Genomic DNA, 16,582 nt, shown 5'->3' on the forward strand with positions numbered 1-16,582 from the left:
GAGTTTGCCAGGGCCCATGCTGACAAAGATGAAGACTACTGGGACTCTATACTCTGGAGTGATGAGACCAAGATGAATGTTTTTGGAACTGATGGCGTCGCAAAGGTTTCACTGGTGCCTACAGTGAAACATGGTGGTGGCAGTGTCCTTATGTGGGGCTGCATTTCATTGACGGCATCATGAATTCACAGACGTATTGCTCGATACTGAAAGAGAAGATGCTACCATCGCTCCGTGCCCTTGGTCGTCGTGCACTTTTCCAACACACATCTGTTGGATTTCTGAAGAAGAACAGGGTGAAAGTGATTCAGTGGCCGAGTATGGAAAAAGATTGATGTTGCAAAATGTCGCCAACTTGTTCGTTCCATGCCTAGAAGACTCGGTGCTGTGATTAAAAATCATGGAGGCCATACAAAGTACTAGATGTTGTGGGGTGTACTCATTTTTGCACCACCCTAATTTGAGTAAAACTGAATCTAAGTTTATTATTAACCTTACTTTCACGTTATAAGTTAAACAGATGTTATATTAAACTTTTTGGAAATAGGAACATTTGAAAACCTATGTACAGACATAATTAGAGCGCCCCCTAGAGCTTATTTCTGTAATCTGCTTGTTTGTTTCTCCACCCGCATTCCGAACAATCTACGCTACGGCTTTGAGCGGACGCATGCTGGAGGCGTGTCTTTCGGAATACCGGTGCGTAAAAAAATAAAGCGTCGCAGCTGATTGCTCCGCCATCTTGACAGAAACGTAAACACTCAGTTTGACTCGGTTTACTGCAAAGCTGATTACAAATCCGATCCACGGCTAAACACACAAAAAAACGGTGGTTTCCTGCACCTTTGTCAGCACATGCATCTTGAAAAAATGATAACAGAGAGGCCGGATACACAAAATGCCCCATAACTGGGTTTCATGAGCAGCCAACCAGGTAAGGTTGCTATCTGTAGTTAGCATGAGGAGGACACTGGCTGATCTTCTAACCTCTGTTTTACTGTCTGGCTTCACGCAAGGATAATGTCAGCTTTTATTTTACAGCTAACACTGATCAAATAACTCGTCTGAAGTGTTCTAGAGAACTAGATTGGTGCGTTTTAGTATTTTTTTTGGTTCTTTCTGTTATTGCTAATGCTAGTCGTGCTTGCGATACGTTATTGATTGTCAGGCAGCTTCCATGGCAACTGTGTCCAGTCCATGTGTGGCTTTAAAACAGAAAACTGATTAGAAATCTTCCTGTTGATGGTGTTGGTTAAACACCTGTACTGTGGAATGTAACTTTAGGATATCAGGGGTTTAGAACCTTGAGTTGAATGAGCAGCTTTAGGCTAGACGTTAGATGAACACCACTGGAGACAGATCCACTACTTTTGAGAAAGGCGAACATCTGAAAACTCATATCAGCACATGCAGGGTCAGATAAACACCTGCAGTGCAGAATGAACACCTTTAGATAGATTAAAAAAAAATACCTGGCAGTGCCAAATAAGAACCTTTAGATTCAGGATAAAAGCTGTAGTGTCGGATGAACACCTTTAGATTCAGGTAAACACCTGCAGTGCTGGATGTACAACTTTTTAGATTGAGCTGAACACCTTTTTTAGAGTCAGGTAAACACCAGTGCTGGATGAACACCTTTTAGATTCAGGATAAAAGCTGTAGTGCCAGATGAACACCTTTGAGATTCAGGTGAACACCTTTTTAGAGTCGGATGAACACCTTTAGATTCAGATAAACACCTGCAGTGCTGGATGAACACCTTTTTAGAGTCAGATAAACACCTACAGTGCCAGATGAACACCTTTTAGATTCAGGATAAAAGCTGTAGTGCCAGATGAACACCTTTTTAGAGTCAGGTAAAACACCTGCAGTGCCTGATGAACACCTTTTTTAGATTCAGGTAAACACCTACAGTGCCAGATGAACACCTTTTAGATTCAGATAAACACCTGTAGTGCCAGTTGAACACCTTTAGATTCAGGTAAAACACAGTGCCAGATGAACACCTTTTAGATTCAGGTGAACACCTTTTTAGAGTCAGATAAACACCGGCAGTGTCGGATGAACACCTTTAGATTCAGATAAACACCTGCAGTGCTGGATGAACACCTTTTAGATTCAGGATAAAAGCTGTAGTGCCAGATGAACACCTTTAGATTCAGGTAAAACACCTGCAGTGCCTGATGAACACCTTTTTAGAGTCAGGTAAACACCTACAGTGTCAGATGAACACCTTTTAGATTCAGGTAAACACCTGCAGTGCCGGATGTATAACTTTTTAGATTGAGGTGAACACCTTTTTTAGAGTCAGATAACCACCTACAGTGCCGGATGAACACCTTTTAGATTCAGGATAAAAGCCGAACACCTTTAGATTCAGGTAAAACACCTGCAGTGCCTGATGAACACCTTTTAAATTCAGATAAGCACCTGCAGTGCTGGATGAACACCTTTTTAGATTCAGGTGAACACTTTTTTAGAGTTGGATGAACACCTTTAGATTCAGGTAAACACCTACAGTGCTGGATGAACACCTTTTTAGATTCAGGTGAATACCTTTTTAGAGTCAGGTAAACACCTCCAGTGCCGGATGTACACCTTTTTAGATTCAGGTAAAACACCTGCAGTGCGTGATGAACACCTTTTTAGAGTCAGGTAAACACCTATAGTGCCGGATGAACACCTTTAGATTCAGGTAAACACCTACAGTGCCGGATGAACACCTTTTAGATTCAGATAAACACCTGCAGTGCCGGATGAACACCTTTTAGATTCAGGATAAAAGCTGTAGTGCCAGATGAACACCTTTAGATTCAGGTAAAACACCTGCAGTGCCTGATGAACACCTTTTTAGAGTCAGGTAAACACCTACAGTGCCGGGTGAACACCTTTTTAAATTCAGATAAGCACCTGCAGTGCTGGATGAACACCTTTTTAGATTCAGGTGAACACCTTTTTAGAGTCGGATGAACACCTTTAGATTCAGGTAAACACCTACAGTGCCGGATGAACACCTTTTTAGAGTCAGGCAAACACCTGCAGTGCCAGATGAACACCTTTTTAGAGTTGGATGAACACCTTTAGATTCAGGTAAACACCTACAGTGCCGGATGAACACCTTTTTAGAGTCAGGTAAACACCTTCAGTGCCGGATGAACACCTTTTTAGATTCAGGTAAAACACCTGCAGTGCGTGATGAACACCTTTTTAGAGTCAGGTAAACACCTCCAGTGCCGGATGAACACCTTTAGAGTCAGGTAAACACCTACAGTGCCGGATGAACACCTTTTAGATTCAGATAAGCACCTGCAGTGCTGGATGAACACCTTTTTAGATTCAGGTGAACACCTTTTTAGAGTTGGATGAACACCTTTAGATTCAGGTAAACACCTTCAGTGCTGGATGAACACCTTTTTAGATTCAGGTGAATACCTTTTTAAAATCAGGCAAACACCTGCAGTGCCGGATGAACACCTTTTTAGAGTCAGGTAAACACCTACAGTGCCGGATAAACACCTTTTAGATTCAAGTAAACACCTACAGTGCCGGATGAACATCATCTTTTTAGATTCAGGTAAACACCTGCAGTACCAGATGAACACCTTTAAATTCAGCTGAACACCTTTTTAGAGTCAGGTAAACACCTGCAGTGCTGGATGAACACCTTTTTAGATTTAGGTAAACACCTGCAGTGCCGGATGAACGCCTTTAGATTCAGATAAACACCTGCAGTGCCGGATGAACACCTTTTTAGATTCAGCTGAATACCTTTTTAAAATCAGGCAAACACCTGCAGTGCTGGATGAACACCTTTTTAGATTCAGGTAAACACCTGCAGTGCCAGATGGCCATCTTTAGTTTAAGAGGAACACCTTTAAGATTCAGGTAAACACCTGCAATGGCGGATGAACACCTTTCGATTCAGATGAGCACCTGTAGTGCAGAATCAACACTTAAAGTCAGGTGAACATTTTTAGATTCAGATAAACACCTGCAGTGCTAAATGTGCACCTTTTAGTGTGGATGAACTCACTTAGAGTCCGATGACATGTTTTCGAGTTGGATGAACATCTTCAGAGACAGGTGAATAAGTTTAAGGGCAGATCAACACCTGCAGGTTCAAATGAATATGTTTAGATTCGTACAAGAACCTTTTAGAGTCTGATTAACATCAGCAGCATCGGAAGAAACACCTTTAGAGAAAGATGAACATGTTTAGAGCCACTGCGCATCTTTAGAGTCGGATGAACACTTGGTGTTGAATAAATACCTGTGGGCTTAAATGTCAGTGCAGTGTTGGATAAACACATTCAGTCCACAAGCTCAGATGAATGCGCAAAACTGCAAAACGTGTGCATGTGGAAATGTCCGTAAATATTGTGAAAAGGTTTTTTTTTTTCCTCATGATTTTGTCCAGGGATGGAAGACGTGGGTGGAGCTGCGAGTGCAGCCTGAGGCAGAGACAGACTGGAAATGGACCAGGACTATGAGAGACGCCTCCTCAGGCAGATCAACCATCAGAACCTGCCCGATGGTCATGTTTCTAAGGTGAGGAACACGAGTAAAATTATCTTAATCCGGTATAGATTATTATGATTCAGCTTCGTAATGTGAAGGAAACGGTGTGTCTGTCGTTTCGTTCCCCCTGCAGTCTGGCTTTGCCGCATGCAGTCCAGTCAGTGTCAAGTCAGGCGACAGATTCATACCCACTCGTGCAGGAAGCAACTGGAGCATCAACTTCCATTACGCTAATGTGAGTCACACTTTATTTGAGGCTTTATTTTCCCTCCGAATGGCGCCTCACTTACTTATTTATTGATTTTGCAGGAAAACTGCTGGTCCCCTAACCAGAATCAGCGCTCGAAGGACACCAGTGCAGACACTGGAAAGGGTAAAGTTTGTTGTTGGACCTTTCCTGTGCTTAAAATGCATGATGTGTTTGTTAAAACGAGTATAGAAAGGGCAGCTCTTATCCTATTATATGATGATTTGTCACAGGCTCAGTAATTTATTTTCATTGTAGGATTCCTAAAAGAATGTATCGAGGTCTCTAATCCGTATATCCGTACAGACGCAGTGGCCTACGCTGCTCTGCTGCGGAACGAGCTCCTGGGAGCAGGCATCGAGACCGTACCCGACCCTCACACAGACGACCGACGGCACGCCATCCTCTCCCAGGACATACACAGCCTCTTCAGGGTGAGTCCCTCCCACAGCAAAGGTGTGTTTATCACTCTGTTTATGTTGGAGGCAAAGGTAGCCTGATTTTCTTTTTTTGTGTCTCTTCTAGTACACAATTCACACAAAGAGAGTGCCTTTTGACAGCGGCAATGAAATCTCACCCTATTCCCTCTCGCCCCTCAGCAACAAAAGGTAGACAGGGATGTGCTCCTCATTTCCTCTCTCACACTGCTTCACATGTCCACATGGGTCTCAGTGGTGTGTGTGTGTGTGTGTTTTTGTGTGTGTGTGTGCAGTCATAAGCTGTTGCGGTCGCCAAGAAAGCCAGCACGAAAGATCTCCAAAATCCCCTTCAAGGTTCTGGATGCACCGGAGCTGCAGGATGACTTCTACCTTAACCTGGTACACACGTATTCCAGAGTGTTCCAGAGAAGTGTCGCGTTTAATAGGGTTTATTATCCGTTATTGTTTTTGAGGAAGTCGAATGATGCAGTAACTTGCATGACAGTTATTGAAAAGCATTTAAAGGTGCCCTTCCACCAAAAACGTTTAATACTGGCGCTTTTTTGAAATACCATAGTTCACTCCGAGTTGCATATGCATGTATTAGCTTATGAAAGAAAACAGTCGGAAAAACGAGCGGATCAGAAAAAGCCATACGAAGTTACGTCACTTCGAAAATTAGTATTCGTGGCCTCGCCCACCTTGGCTTGCGACCGCCCACGGGAAGAAAGCACGAGGAGAGAGACGTAATTCATCAGTTTCGTTTCAACGGCGGCTCCAGCCCGACTTTGCACGCTCGTAACTCGGGCAGGGGAGGTCCCAGCCTCCCCAGACTTGGCAGCCAGCGACCCCTGCCCTCTCCCGAACGAACCAGTGCTGCCAGGGCCCGTCAGCTCCCAGCCAGGGGACGTTATTTCCCCCCACACCCCCTGAGGCGAGCTCCGCTCCGTGCCTTGATGAGAGCCGCTGCCGCAGGGAGTATTCAATTAAATAAATAAATAAATGAATGAATGAATGAATGAATGACTCGCGCACGCACACATACACACAAGCGTTCTGGTTGGGGAGAGAGCTCCCTTCCTCTGCTCTCCCTGTCCTCTTACAGGGCGCGGTCACTGGGGAAGACACACAAACACACGTTAATTCCCGTCAGACTGCCGCTCGGCCACGCCCCCGCTGCCACATCTACATTGTTATTGGTCAAAACATCGATGTCGAGACCATAATAGCCAATCGAAACAGTTTTTACAAAGACACCCACATCCGCTTGTTCGGACTCACTGGAGGTAGCGTCACAGTGCTGTTAGCCAATCAGAGGTAACACGTTTACATGTCATGAATATTAATGAGTAAGAGCTGAAATCCTGTCGTTCTCCCGCCACCCACTCCTCCACCAAACTAGAACAGCCTGAAACAGGAGATCCACAGCATTTTTTTCACCGAAACCGGCTCACAAGGCATTCATTCATGCTAGAGGCCACCGCACAATTAATGAAAAAATGATGCAAGGGGACCTTTAACACAGGCAATACACTGCAACGGAAATGAAAAAAATTTATGGAAGATCATTGTGACTGGTTTTGAGGCCACGCCTGCGCCGCTGAGGCCAACTGGTTTCGAGGCCACGCCTCTGCCGCTGAGGCCGACTGGTCACGAGGCCATGCCTGCGCCACTGAGGCCACGCCTGCACCGCTGAGGCTGACTGGTTTCAAGGCCACACCTGCGCCGCTAAAGCTGACTGGTTTCGAGGCCACGCCTCTGCCGCTGAAGCTCGACTGGTTTTGAGGCCACACCTGTGCCGCTGAAGCTCGACTGGTTTCGAGGCCACACCTGTGCTGCTGAAGCTCGACTGGTTTCGAGGCCACACCTGTGCCGCTGAAGCTTGACTGGTTTCGAGGCCACGTCTGCGCTGCTGAGGCCGACTGGTTTCGAGGCCACGCCTCTGCCGCTGAGGCCGACTGGTCACGAGGCCATGCCTGCGCCGCTGAGGCCACGCCTGTGCCGCTGAAGCTCAACTGGTTTCGAGGCCACGCCTCTGCCGCTGAGGCCGACTGGTCACGAGGCCACGCCTGTGCCGCTGAGGCCACGCCTGTGCCGCTGAAGCTCGACTGGTTTCGAGGCCACACCTGTGCCGCTGAAGCTCGACTGGTTTCGAGGCCATGCCTGCGCCGCTGAGGCCACGCCTGTGCCGCTGAAGCTCAACTGGTTTCGAGGCCACGCCTCTGCCGCTGAGGCCGACTGGTCACGAGGCCACGCCTGTGCCGCTGAGGCCACGCCTGTGCCGCTGAAGCTCGACTGGTTTCGAGGCCACACCTGTGCCGCTGAAGCTCGACTGGTTTCGAGGCCACACCTGTGCCGCTGAAGCTCGACTGGTTTCGAGGCCACGTCTGCGCTGCTGAGGCCGACTGGTTTCGAGACCACGCCTCTGCCTCTGAGGCCGACTGGTCACGAGGCCATGCCTGCGCCGCTGAGGCCACGCCTGTGCCGCTGAAGCTCGACTGGTTTCGAGGCCACACCTGTGCCGCTGAAGCTCGACTGGTTTCGAGGCCACGTCTGCGCTGCTGAGGCCGACTGGTTTCGAGGCCACGCCTCTGCCGCTGAGGCCAACTGGTCACGAGGCCATGCCTGCGCCGCTGAGGCCACGCCTGTGCCGCTGAAGCTCGACTGGTTTCGAGGCCACACCTGTGCCGCTGAAGCTCGACTGGTTTCGAGGCCACGTCTTCGCTGCTGAGGCCGACTGGTTTCGAGGCCACGCCTCTGCCGCTGAAGCCGACTGGTTTCGAGGCCACGCCTGCGCCGCTGAAGCTCAACTGGTTTCGAGGCCACACCTGTGCTGCTGAAGCTCGACTGGTTTCGAGGCCATGCCTGAGCTGCTGAGGCCGACTGGTTTTGAGGCCACGCCTCTGCCGCTGAAGCTGACTGGTTTCGAGGCCACGCCTCTGCCACCGACTGTTTTCGAGGCCATGCCTCTGCTGCTGAAGCCGACTGGTTTCGAGGCCACGCCTCTGCCGCTGAAGCCGACTGGTCTCGAGGCCACGCCTCCGCTGCTGAGGCCAACCTGTTTCGAGGCCACGCCTCTGCTGCTGAGGCCACGCCTGCGCTGCTGAGGCTGACCTGTTTCGAGGCCACGCCTGCGCTGCTGAGGCCACGCCTGCGCTGCTGAGGCTGACCTATTTCGAGGCCACGCCTCTGCCGCTGAGGCCGACTGGTTTCGAGGCCTTGCCTCCGTCAGTGGCATTGGCACCATTCAGATTTAAATTATTTACTGTACACGCCTACAGTAGCAGGCTCCATTTTGAGTCAAAAAAAATATTACACTGACTCTGATTTGGCAGAACCTGATCAACCTGAGAGATTAAAGTGCACGTTCCTTGCATTCAGCTCTCAAATTGTCAGACTCAGTTGGGAATCCTGGCTAAACATGACGTAATTTATATTAGAATACACATTTATAGTTGTTTTGTCCACTGATTGGAGCAGTCATGCTGTCACTGTCCTTGGTCCTGAAACTAGGCTGCCTGTAATCTGGGGTCACTGGTCAGGACCCTGAACTGCTGCTTGATAATCACTATAGCTGTATTATGTAGCATCTTCAATGTCAAATATCCTTCAGCAGCGTTTCTGTATATAACTCCTGCACCTTCCGGCTTGGACTTTGTGCGTATTTAACCATTGTTGCAAAATGATGGTCCGTGTAAATCCGGGTTGATGGCGTGAAACTGAAGGATTAACATGTACAATATTCTTTGGTGTTTAACAGGTAGACTGGTCAGCTGGAAACCTGCTCAGTGTCGGTCTTGGTGCTTGTGTGTACCTGTGGAGCGCCTGTACCAGTCAGGTGTGTTAAAGAACATTGCAGTAATAAATTTTCGGGCTGCTGATTTATCAGCCAGTAGTCATTGTGTGTCGATCTTGTCCACAGGTGACAAGGTTGTGTGATTTGTCTGTAGATGGAGACTCTGTGACTTCAGTCTGCTGGAATGAGAGAGTGAGTTCTGGGTTCTTTCAAGCATTTTCCAGACTTTCAAAGCAATATTGCATCTTAGCGTAGCATTTTTACTACGCACAGTTATTGGAAAGGTGCACTCCCGAGTATAATCGTGAACGCAACATTTGGAGTCGGTCTCTTCATGACTGACTCCAAATGTTTTAGCATTAAACGTTATTGATTTCTTTATACGAATAAAGAATTTAAGAATTAATGCGACTTGGGGGGAGAAAATAATTGCAGATTGTATTTAGCAGCTTGTAGTCCGCGGATGACGTATCTGTATCATATCTAGTGACCATTACTGCTTATGTTGCGTCATATCGTAATGCCTTCTTGTCTGAAGGGAAGTTTGGTCGCGGTAGGAACCCATAAAGGCTTTGTGCAGATATGGGACGCAGCCGGAGGGAGGAAGTTAACCAGCTTGGAAGGTCACTCGGCTCGTGTCGGTTAGTATTAACGCTTTGCTTTGATTGGACGAGTTAGGGTTAAGAAGGCAAATTTATAAACGCGTTAACTGGTTTGTTACGTTGTGTCTCAGGAGCGTTAGCGTGGAACGGCGAGCAGCTGTCCTCGGGCAGCAGGGACAGGGTGATCCTGCAGAGGGATGTCCGGGCGCCGCCTGCCGCCGAGAGGAGGCTGCAGGGTCACAGACAGGAAGTCTGCGGCCTCAAGTGGTCCCCTGACCACCAGCATCTCGCCTCAGGAGGCAATGACAACAAGGTGAGGATGCGGTGCGATTGAAAGTAGTCATATTGTATCGATGAGGTCATGCTGCACCTGGTAGAACAGTGCTTTTGTGCCTTGTATAGCTGCTGGTGTGGAACAGCTCGAGCCTGGTGCCTGTGCAGCAATACAGCGAGCATTTAGCGGCGGTGAAGGCCATCGCTTGGTCGCCCCATCAGCACGGCCTGCTGGCGTCCGGAGGAGGCACGGCCGACCGCTGCCTGCGCTTCTGGAACACGCTCACGGGACAGGCGCTGCAGAGCACAGACACCGGCTCACAGGTCTGCAACCTGGCCTGGTCCAAACACGCCAACGAGCTGGTGAGAGAACACACACACACGAGCCAAGTGAGTCGTTTAGGACATATAGCAAGCATCTTACACACCCTGCTGGTGTCTTGCAGGTCAGCACACACGGCTACTCACAAAACCAGATCCTGGTGTGGAAATATCCGTCACTCACACAGGTGGCCAAGCTGACCGGACACTCGTACCGTGTGCTCTACTTGGTAAGCGGGAACTTTACTCAGTGTGCAACTCAATTTGTTTGATCACATGCGATTAAACCCTGTGTGTGTCTTCACCAGGCTGTGTCTCCAGACGGCGAGGCTATAGTGACGGGAGCAGGAGACGAGACACTCAGGTTCTGGAACGTCTTCAGCAAAACACGCTGCACTAAGGTTAGAGAGAGAGACACACACAGTTGTTTGTTTATATATACAACCCCGATTCCAAAAAAGTTGGGACAAAGTACAAATTGTAAATAAAAACGGAATGCAATAATTTACAAATCTCAAAAACTGATATTGTATTCAAAATAGAACATAGACAACATATCAAATGTCGAAAGTGAGACATTTTGAAATTTCATGCCAAATATTGGCTCATTTGAAATTTCATGACAGCAACACATCTCAAAAAAGTTGGGACAGGGGCAATAAGAGGCTGGAAAAGTTAAAGGGACAAAAAAGGAACAGCTGGAGGACCAAATTGCAACTCATTAGGTCAATTGGCAATAGGTCATTAACATGACTGGGTATAAAAAGAGCATCTTGGAGTGGCAGCGGCTCTCAGAAGTAAAGATGGGAAGAGGATCACCAATCCCCCTAATTCTGCACCGACAAATAGTGGAGCAATATCAGAAAGGAGTTCGACAGTGTAAAATTGCAAAGAGTTTGAACATATCATCATCTACAGTGCATAATATCATCAAAAGATTCAGAGAATCTGGAAGAATCTCTGTGCGTAAGGGTCAAGGCCGGAAAACCATACCGGGTGCCCGTGATCTTCGGGCCCTTAGACGGCACTGCATCACATACAGGCATGCTTCTGTATTGGAAATCACAAAATGGGCTCAGGAATATTTCCAGAGAACATTATCTGTGAACACAATTCACCGTGCCATCCGCCGTTGCCAGCTAAAACTCTATAGTTCAAAGAAGAAGCCGTATCTAAACACGATCCAGAAGCGCAGACGTCTTCTCTGGGCCAAGGCTCATTTAAAATGGACTGTGGCAAAGTGGAAAACTGTTCTGTGGTCAGACAAATCAAAATTTGAAGTTCTTTATGGAAATCAGGGACGCCGTGTCATTCGGACTAAAGAGGAGAAGGACGACCCGAGTTGTTATCGGCGCTCAGTTCAGAAGCCTGCATCTCTGATGGTATGGGGTTGCATTAGTGCGTGTGGCATGGGCAGCTTACACATCTGGAAAGACACCATCAATGCCGAAAGGTATATCCAGGTTCTAGAGCAACATATGCTCCCATCCAGACGACGTCTCTTTCAGAGAAGACCTTGCATTTTCCAACATGACAATGCCAAACCACATACTGCATCAATTACAGCATCATGGCTGCGTAGAAGAAGGGTCCGGGTACTGAACTGGCCAGCCTGCAGTCCAGATCTTTCATCCATAGAAAACATTTGGCGCATCATAAAACGGAAGATACGACAAAAAAGACCTAAGACAGTTGAGCAACTAGAATCCTACATTAGACAAGAATGGGTTAACATTCCTATCCCTAAACTTGAGCAACTTGTCTCCTCAGTCCCCAGACGTTTACAGACTGTTGTAAAGAGAAAAGGGGATGTCTCACAGTGGGAAACATGGCCTTGTCCCAACTTTTTTGAGATGTGTTGTTGTCATGAAATTTAAAATCACCTAATTTTTCTCTTTAAATGATACATTTTCTCAGTTTAAACATTTGATATGTCATCTATGTTCTATTCTGAATAAAATATGGAATTTTGAAACTTCCACATCATTGCATTCCGTTTTTATTTACGATTTGTACTTTGTCCCAACTTTTTTGGAATCGGGGTTGTGTGTATATATAGTGTGCCCAAATCCAGAATCCAGGGACACATGTCGGCCCGGGGGCATTTTGAGTTATTGACAGATTCAGAAAGTACAGTTTCTAAGCTTTCCAGTGATGCCTTCCATGTGGAGATCTGACAATATTTGAAGAATGTGTGGCCTTTTGAAAGTGTATACCTCTTAAAACAGGAAAGGGAGAAAATCGCCCTCAAAGTTTTCCATCTCAGCTACTCTGGGTGCAGGGCGGGCACATAATGCTGCTCATCTGCATGACATTAAGGAAAGCCCTACCCCCTACGAGCTAGCACGATGCTACTTTCATGTAAACAAAGATCACCACGTCAATTTTCCTTCCATGCAAAGTATGCCCAACACAATTATGAAGTACATAAATAAGTCCTAAAGTATACTTTAACGTTTTGTGGTTGAAAAATTACTCACACCGTAAGAAAGAAAGAAAGATAGCACGATGATGACACAACTAACACAACGCTAGTTTCATGTAAAGCCTCGGTCACAACCGGCCGTACCGTACGTGCTCCTACGGCCGGTCTACACGCAAAAAACGCAAGAAACGCACGGAGGGCGCGCATGAAACGCACGAGAGCGCGCGTGTGACGTGCTGATTTTCGAGCCGCAGACCGGCCGCAGAGGTTCTTTGTCATGTCAAACAAACTCTACGGGCGCTTACGTTTTTTTCAGGTTGCAAGACAAACTTACGGCCAACGCGCGTCTTTCTCCACGAGCAAAAAAAAAAACCGCAGCGATTTGGGGAAACGCCAAAAATCACACGGCCAAAAAATCGTACGTCCGGTTGTGACCTAGGCTTAACCAAACCACAACACTCTCCGTTACATGCAAAAATAACCACACAGCCTTAGATTAATAAACTCACCCCATCAGAAAGAGAAACGGCGCCTTGCACACACCAATGCCTCCGATGGAATGTAGTCCTAGCTTCCTTTTGGTTGGGTTTTTTTTGCTAGAAATGGTTATCTCCGATGTAAAAACCGTGTGTCTGTTTGCTTCGCGGTGTTTCAGCTCCTCTGCGCTCTGTTTAGCTTGCTCATTCCATAGTGAAATCACACGCCTGTATGCAGCTTAAGTAGCCACGAGCTCAGCTCGTATCATACAGCTGATACGCGAAAAAAAAAACAACAACAAAAGACTTAAATCATCATGTGAATGGCCCATATGGTAATTTACCCACACCCCCCAGCAGGCTACAGTCCTGACAAAAACGAGACAATTTGCAACAAAAAATGTATGCTTTTCCAACAAAGCAATCTATTATTTGAAATACTGATTGCATTCTTCAAGATCTCAACTTGCACATGATGGAAAAAAACAAAAATCACAAATTTTGAAAAAAAATGCTTCTTTTGCGATTATCTCGGATTCGTTTCGGCCGACATGCGTCCCTGGATTCGGTGAGGCGTCACACATATATATATAATATTGAGACGCTTTTGGGCGCCCTTCTGCCGAATCATTTCATTTAACCGAGTTAGCAGCGTGGCCCCTGTACATAAATGACCCCACTGATCTGTTCCATTCAGCCATGTTTAATCTCTTTCCGTGTTTGCGCAAATTCATACCACGCGCAACCGGCCATAAGCCGATTTCTTGGCATTTCTCACACTGTGGTGCATTATGGGTAATACTCAAACGGCTGACGTTCTTGTCTTGCTATTTCAGGAATCCAAGTCAGTGTTGAATCTGTTCACCAGGATACGGTAGTGTCTGAGGACAGAGGAGGACTTGTGACTTTTTTTCTCCGAGAAAACCCGACGTATCTCCGTCCTCTCCACAGCGTCTTCGTTTCAAACCCGCACCCGATGAGCGAGCCCGTTTGTTATCGTCCTGACTTTCTTATTACCGTATCATGTGAAAGTCCGAAAGGACGTGCTGTAATGTAAGTAGAGAGAAACGGCTTATCGACATGCCTTCGGTCCATTATTTTGTACGTGCAAATGCAAACTGGATCTCGTTATTCCACAGATGACCGTATGGAAATAAACACACTACTGCAGGATCTCTGTTAGTAGTTTATGAAAATTTGTTGGTTATTTTTGTGATTCAGAGTTGTGATCTTCACACTGCCCAGTGATGTGCAATCAAATGTTTACTTGTTTACTTATAAAGCTAGTTTTTATACCACGAGTTGTCTGAAATCCCCCAGTTCTTTACTTTTAATTTCCTACCCATGTTTGGTTCTTCGAATAATAAACCTCACATTTGCACTGATTTATAGGAAAATTATATGACACAGTTGCACATTTTGGAATCGAGGGTCATCTTTTCATTAAATTCTGTGTAAAACTATACAATAAGTTTTTTTGCAACAGACCTACAAGCAATATTAAATTGTGTTGATACTGAAGACTCCTTCCGTCAATGTGAACTAGACGTCTCCTTACAGAAAACTTCTTTCTGCTTTGTTAAATAAAGACATTCTGTGGCGCATCCGTCAAACAAGTATCTGTCGTTTAATTGTTACTATACTGTACACTTTTTTTTTTAATTTGTCTTACAGCCAGACGCACTGTCAGAGCTGAAGCAACACCGTCTGACCAATCCGAACCGATAATTCAGAAACGGTGTGGTAGACCAGGAGACCAGGGCCGCTGACAGCTTTGGCTGGGCCCGGGACAAAATGCTCTGAATGCCCCCAACCCCCCCGGCCAACCCACACACCCACCCACCTCTCTTATCCCAGTCTCTACTCACTCCAACCCTTAAATGACAGGTATTCAAAAACCATTCAACCGGTCAACAACCATTTCATTTTAGCATTTCAACAGTTTTAACATTTTAACAAAAAAAAAAAGCCCAAAACCAGCAACCTCACACACATTGTGATCCTGTGAAGTAATCCCCAATTTCACTGAATCTTTCCCCCCTGTACCGTAACGGAATAAGCGGTTACTGTTATTTTGTATCCTTTAACCGAACGCCATTAAATGTATTCCGTTACGCCCCAAGCCTGCATGCGACAGCAATGCCCCGCAATGCCTTCCTAAACTCGTGTATAGTCTACTATAATCACGCGATTGGGGTGCTCTTGAAGGAGCAGCGATGGACGGGGGATTTCGGGCAGGGCTGGAGGCGAACACAGTATACTGTGCGTGCGTACTGTCCAGTGTGAAAAGCAGAGAAGAACACAGCGCTCGAGAAACGGCGGGATATGATTGCGGGCTAATGTGAATATTCTTAGCTTCAATCAGATATATGAAACACAATGTTATTAAGCCGTTGTGGTTATGAAATGATTCGATGCCCTGTGCGTTTGATATGGTGTTCAGTGTGACTTGCTCTCCCCTCGTTTGTAACATGAATTGCGTGCCGCGGTTGGGGTTACTTTACGGGGCTGGAAAAAGTTGGCTGTGTCTTACCTGGCTCAGCTGCCCCACTGCCTTTGCTAGTACCTGCTGCATCATCTGAATCTTTTTTAAAATATTTATGCAGTGAGCCCCTGAGTCTCCTGGTTTCTTCCTCTCTTTTTCTCTTTTCTGTGCTCCTGACTTGTGCATGTTGGCAAATGGCACGCACGCTGATTGTCAAAGCGCTATGATCGAACGATGTCGTTTTTTTTCCCCTTAATCAAAGAGTCAGACCAAACCATTTTTGCAGTAGGGGTGGTAGGGGGTTCTTGACGCCTTTTTCAAAGACAATAAAGGCAAAAGATCTAGAAATCATTTATTGAATGCAAATATAGCACATTTCTCCCCCAATATCGCAACTTCATGAGAGCCCAGTTCTGGGCCCCCCCCCATTCCTGGGCCCGGGACAACATACCCGTTTGTCCCCCCCCCCGTCGGCAGGCCTGTCGGAGACAAATCTGGGATGATCTCAATGGCTTGTAAAGGCACCTTAAAAAACATGACAGCTGATGATGAAGTAGTGCATAGAGCAGTTCTTTGTGCTCTTAGACTCAACACACATTCGAAAAACTACACTGTATAATATGAAATTAGTCCGAGAACACTGACCTGGCGATATATAAAATGGCAAATGCAGACCATCCCCCCCCCCAAAAAAAATTCAGTGTCTGAAAAACATGGATGTTCAGTATTCCGTGGTGTCCTCTGTTCCCTGTAGACCCCGACACAACATGGAAAACTCCTTCACAATGTCCCTCATCTTCCATTTACTCACTTGTTCCCTGTGGAGTAAAAAACAAAACAAAACAGAGCATTGATACGAGTCCCTTCCCCTTAGGCTAGTTGCTCATATCCTTTTAAAGTGCTGATGACACGTTTTTGACATCTTTGGCGATGTTTGTTTAATAACATAAAAAGTAATTCCCGATGATCCATATATTAATTCACGAAGGCGCCTATTTTACAAGTTATGATAAAAAACGC

General features: G+C 46.5%; 2 protein-coding genes across 5 annotated transcripts in view; one reads left to right on the forward strand and one right to left on the reverse strand.

Moving 5' to 3' along the window:
• The first annotated feature begins 728 nt into the window (after positions 1 to 728).
• On the forward strand, positions 729 to 14,273 carry fzr1b (fizzy/cell division cycle 20 related 1b). The gene is made up of 15 exons (XM_060928755.1): positions 729 to 934; positions 4,418 to 4,548; positions 4,652 to 4,753; positions 4,828 to 4,891; positions 5,072 to 5,199; positions 5,291 to 5,373; positions 5,478 to 5,583; positions 8,945 to 9,022; positions 9,107 to 9,172; positions 9,519 to 9,621; positions 9,714 to 9,895; positions 9,985 to 10,218; positions 10,302 to 10,406; positions 10,485 to 10,577; positions 13,914 to 14,273. The coding sequence occupies exons 2-15, from the start codon at positions 4,474 to 4,476 to the stop codon at positions 13,953 to 13,955; spliced, it is 1,461 nt and encodes a 486-aa protein (XP_060784738.1). The 5' UTR covers positions 729 to 934; positions 4,418 to 4,473; the 3' UTR covers positions 13,956 to 14,273.
• Positions 14,274 to 15,897: 1,624 nt separating this feature from the next.
• The window catches only part of ipo13a (importin 13a), a 65,242-nt gene continuing 64,557 nt past the window's right edge, over positions 15,898 to 16,582 (reverse strand). For all 4 annotated transcript variants that reach the window (XM_060928784.1, XM_060928776.1, XM_060928771.1 and 1 more), the window contains one exon: positions 15,898 to 16,380. In XM_060928784.1, coding sequence (XP_060784767.1) covers positions 16,284 to 16,380 — 97 coding nt within the window. In that variant the 3' untranslated portion in view covers positions 15,898 to 16,283. The remainder of the gene's footprint in view (positions 16,381 to 16,582) is intronic.

This window comes from Neoarius graeffei, chromosome 1, assembly GCF_027579695.1.
Source record: "Neoarius graeffei isolate fNeoGra1 chromosome 1, fNeoGra1.pri, whole genome shotgun sequence".
Lineage (NCBI taxonomy): Eukaryota > Metazoa > Chordata > Actinopteri > Siluriformes > Ariidae > Neoarius > Neoarius graeffei.

Coding starts and splice junctions, on each gene's coding strand:
- fzr1b (XM_060928755.1), top strand. CDS start 4,474: ATGGACCAGGACTATGAGAGACGCCTCCTCAGGCAGATCAACCATCAG. Junction 4,754..4,827: donor TCAACTTCCATTACGCTAAT/GTGAGTCACACT, acceptor TTGATTTTGCAG/GAAAACTGCTGGTCCCCTAA. Junction 9,173..9,518: donor CAGTCTGCTGGAATGAGAGA/GTGAGTTCTGGG, acceptor TCTTGTCTGAAG/GGAAGTTTGGTCGCGGTAGG.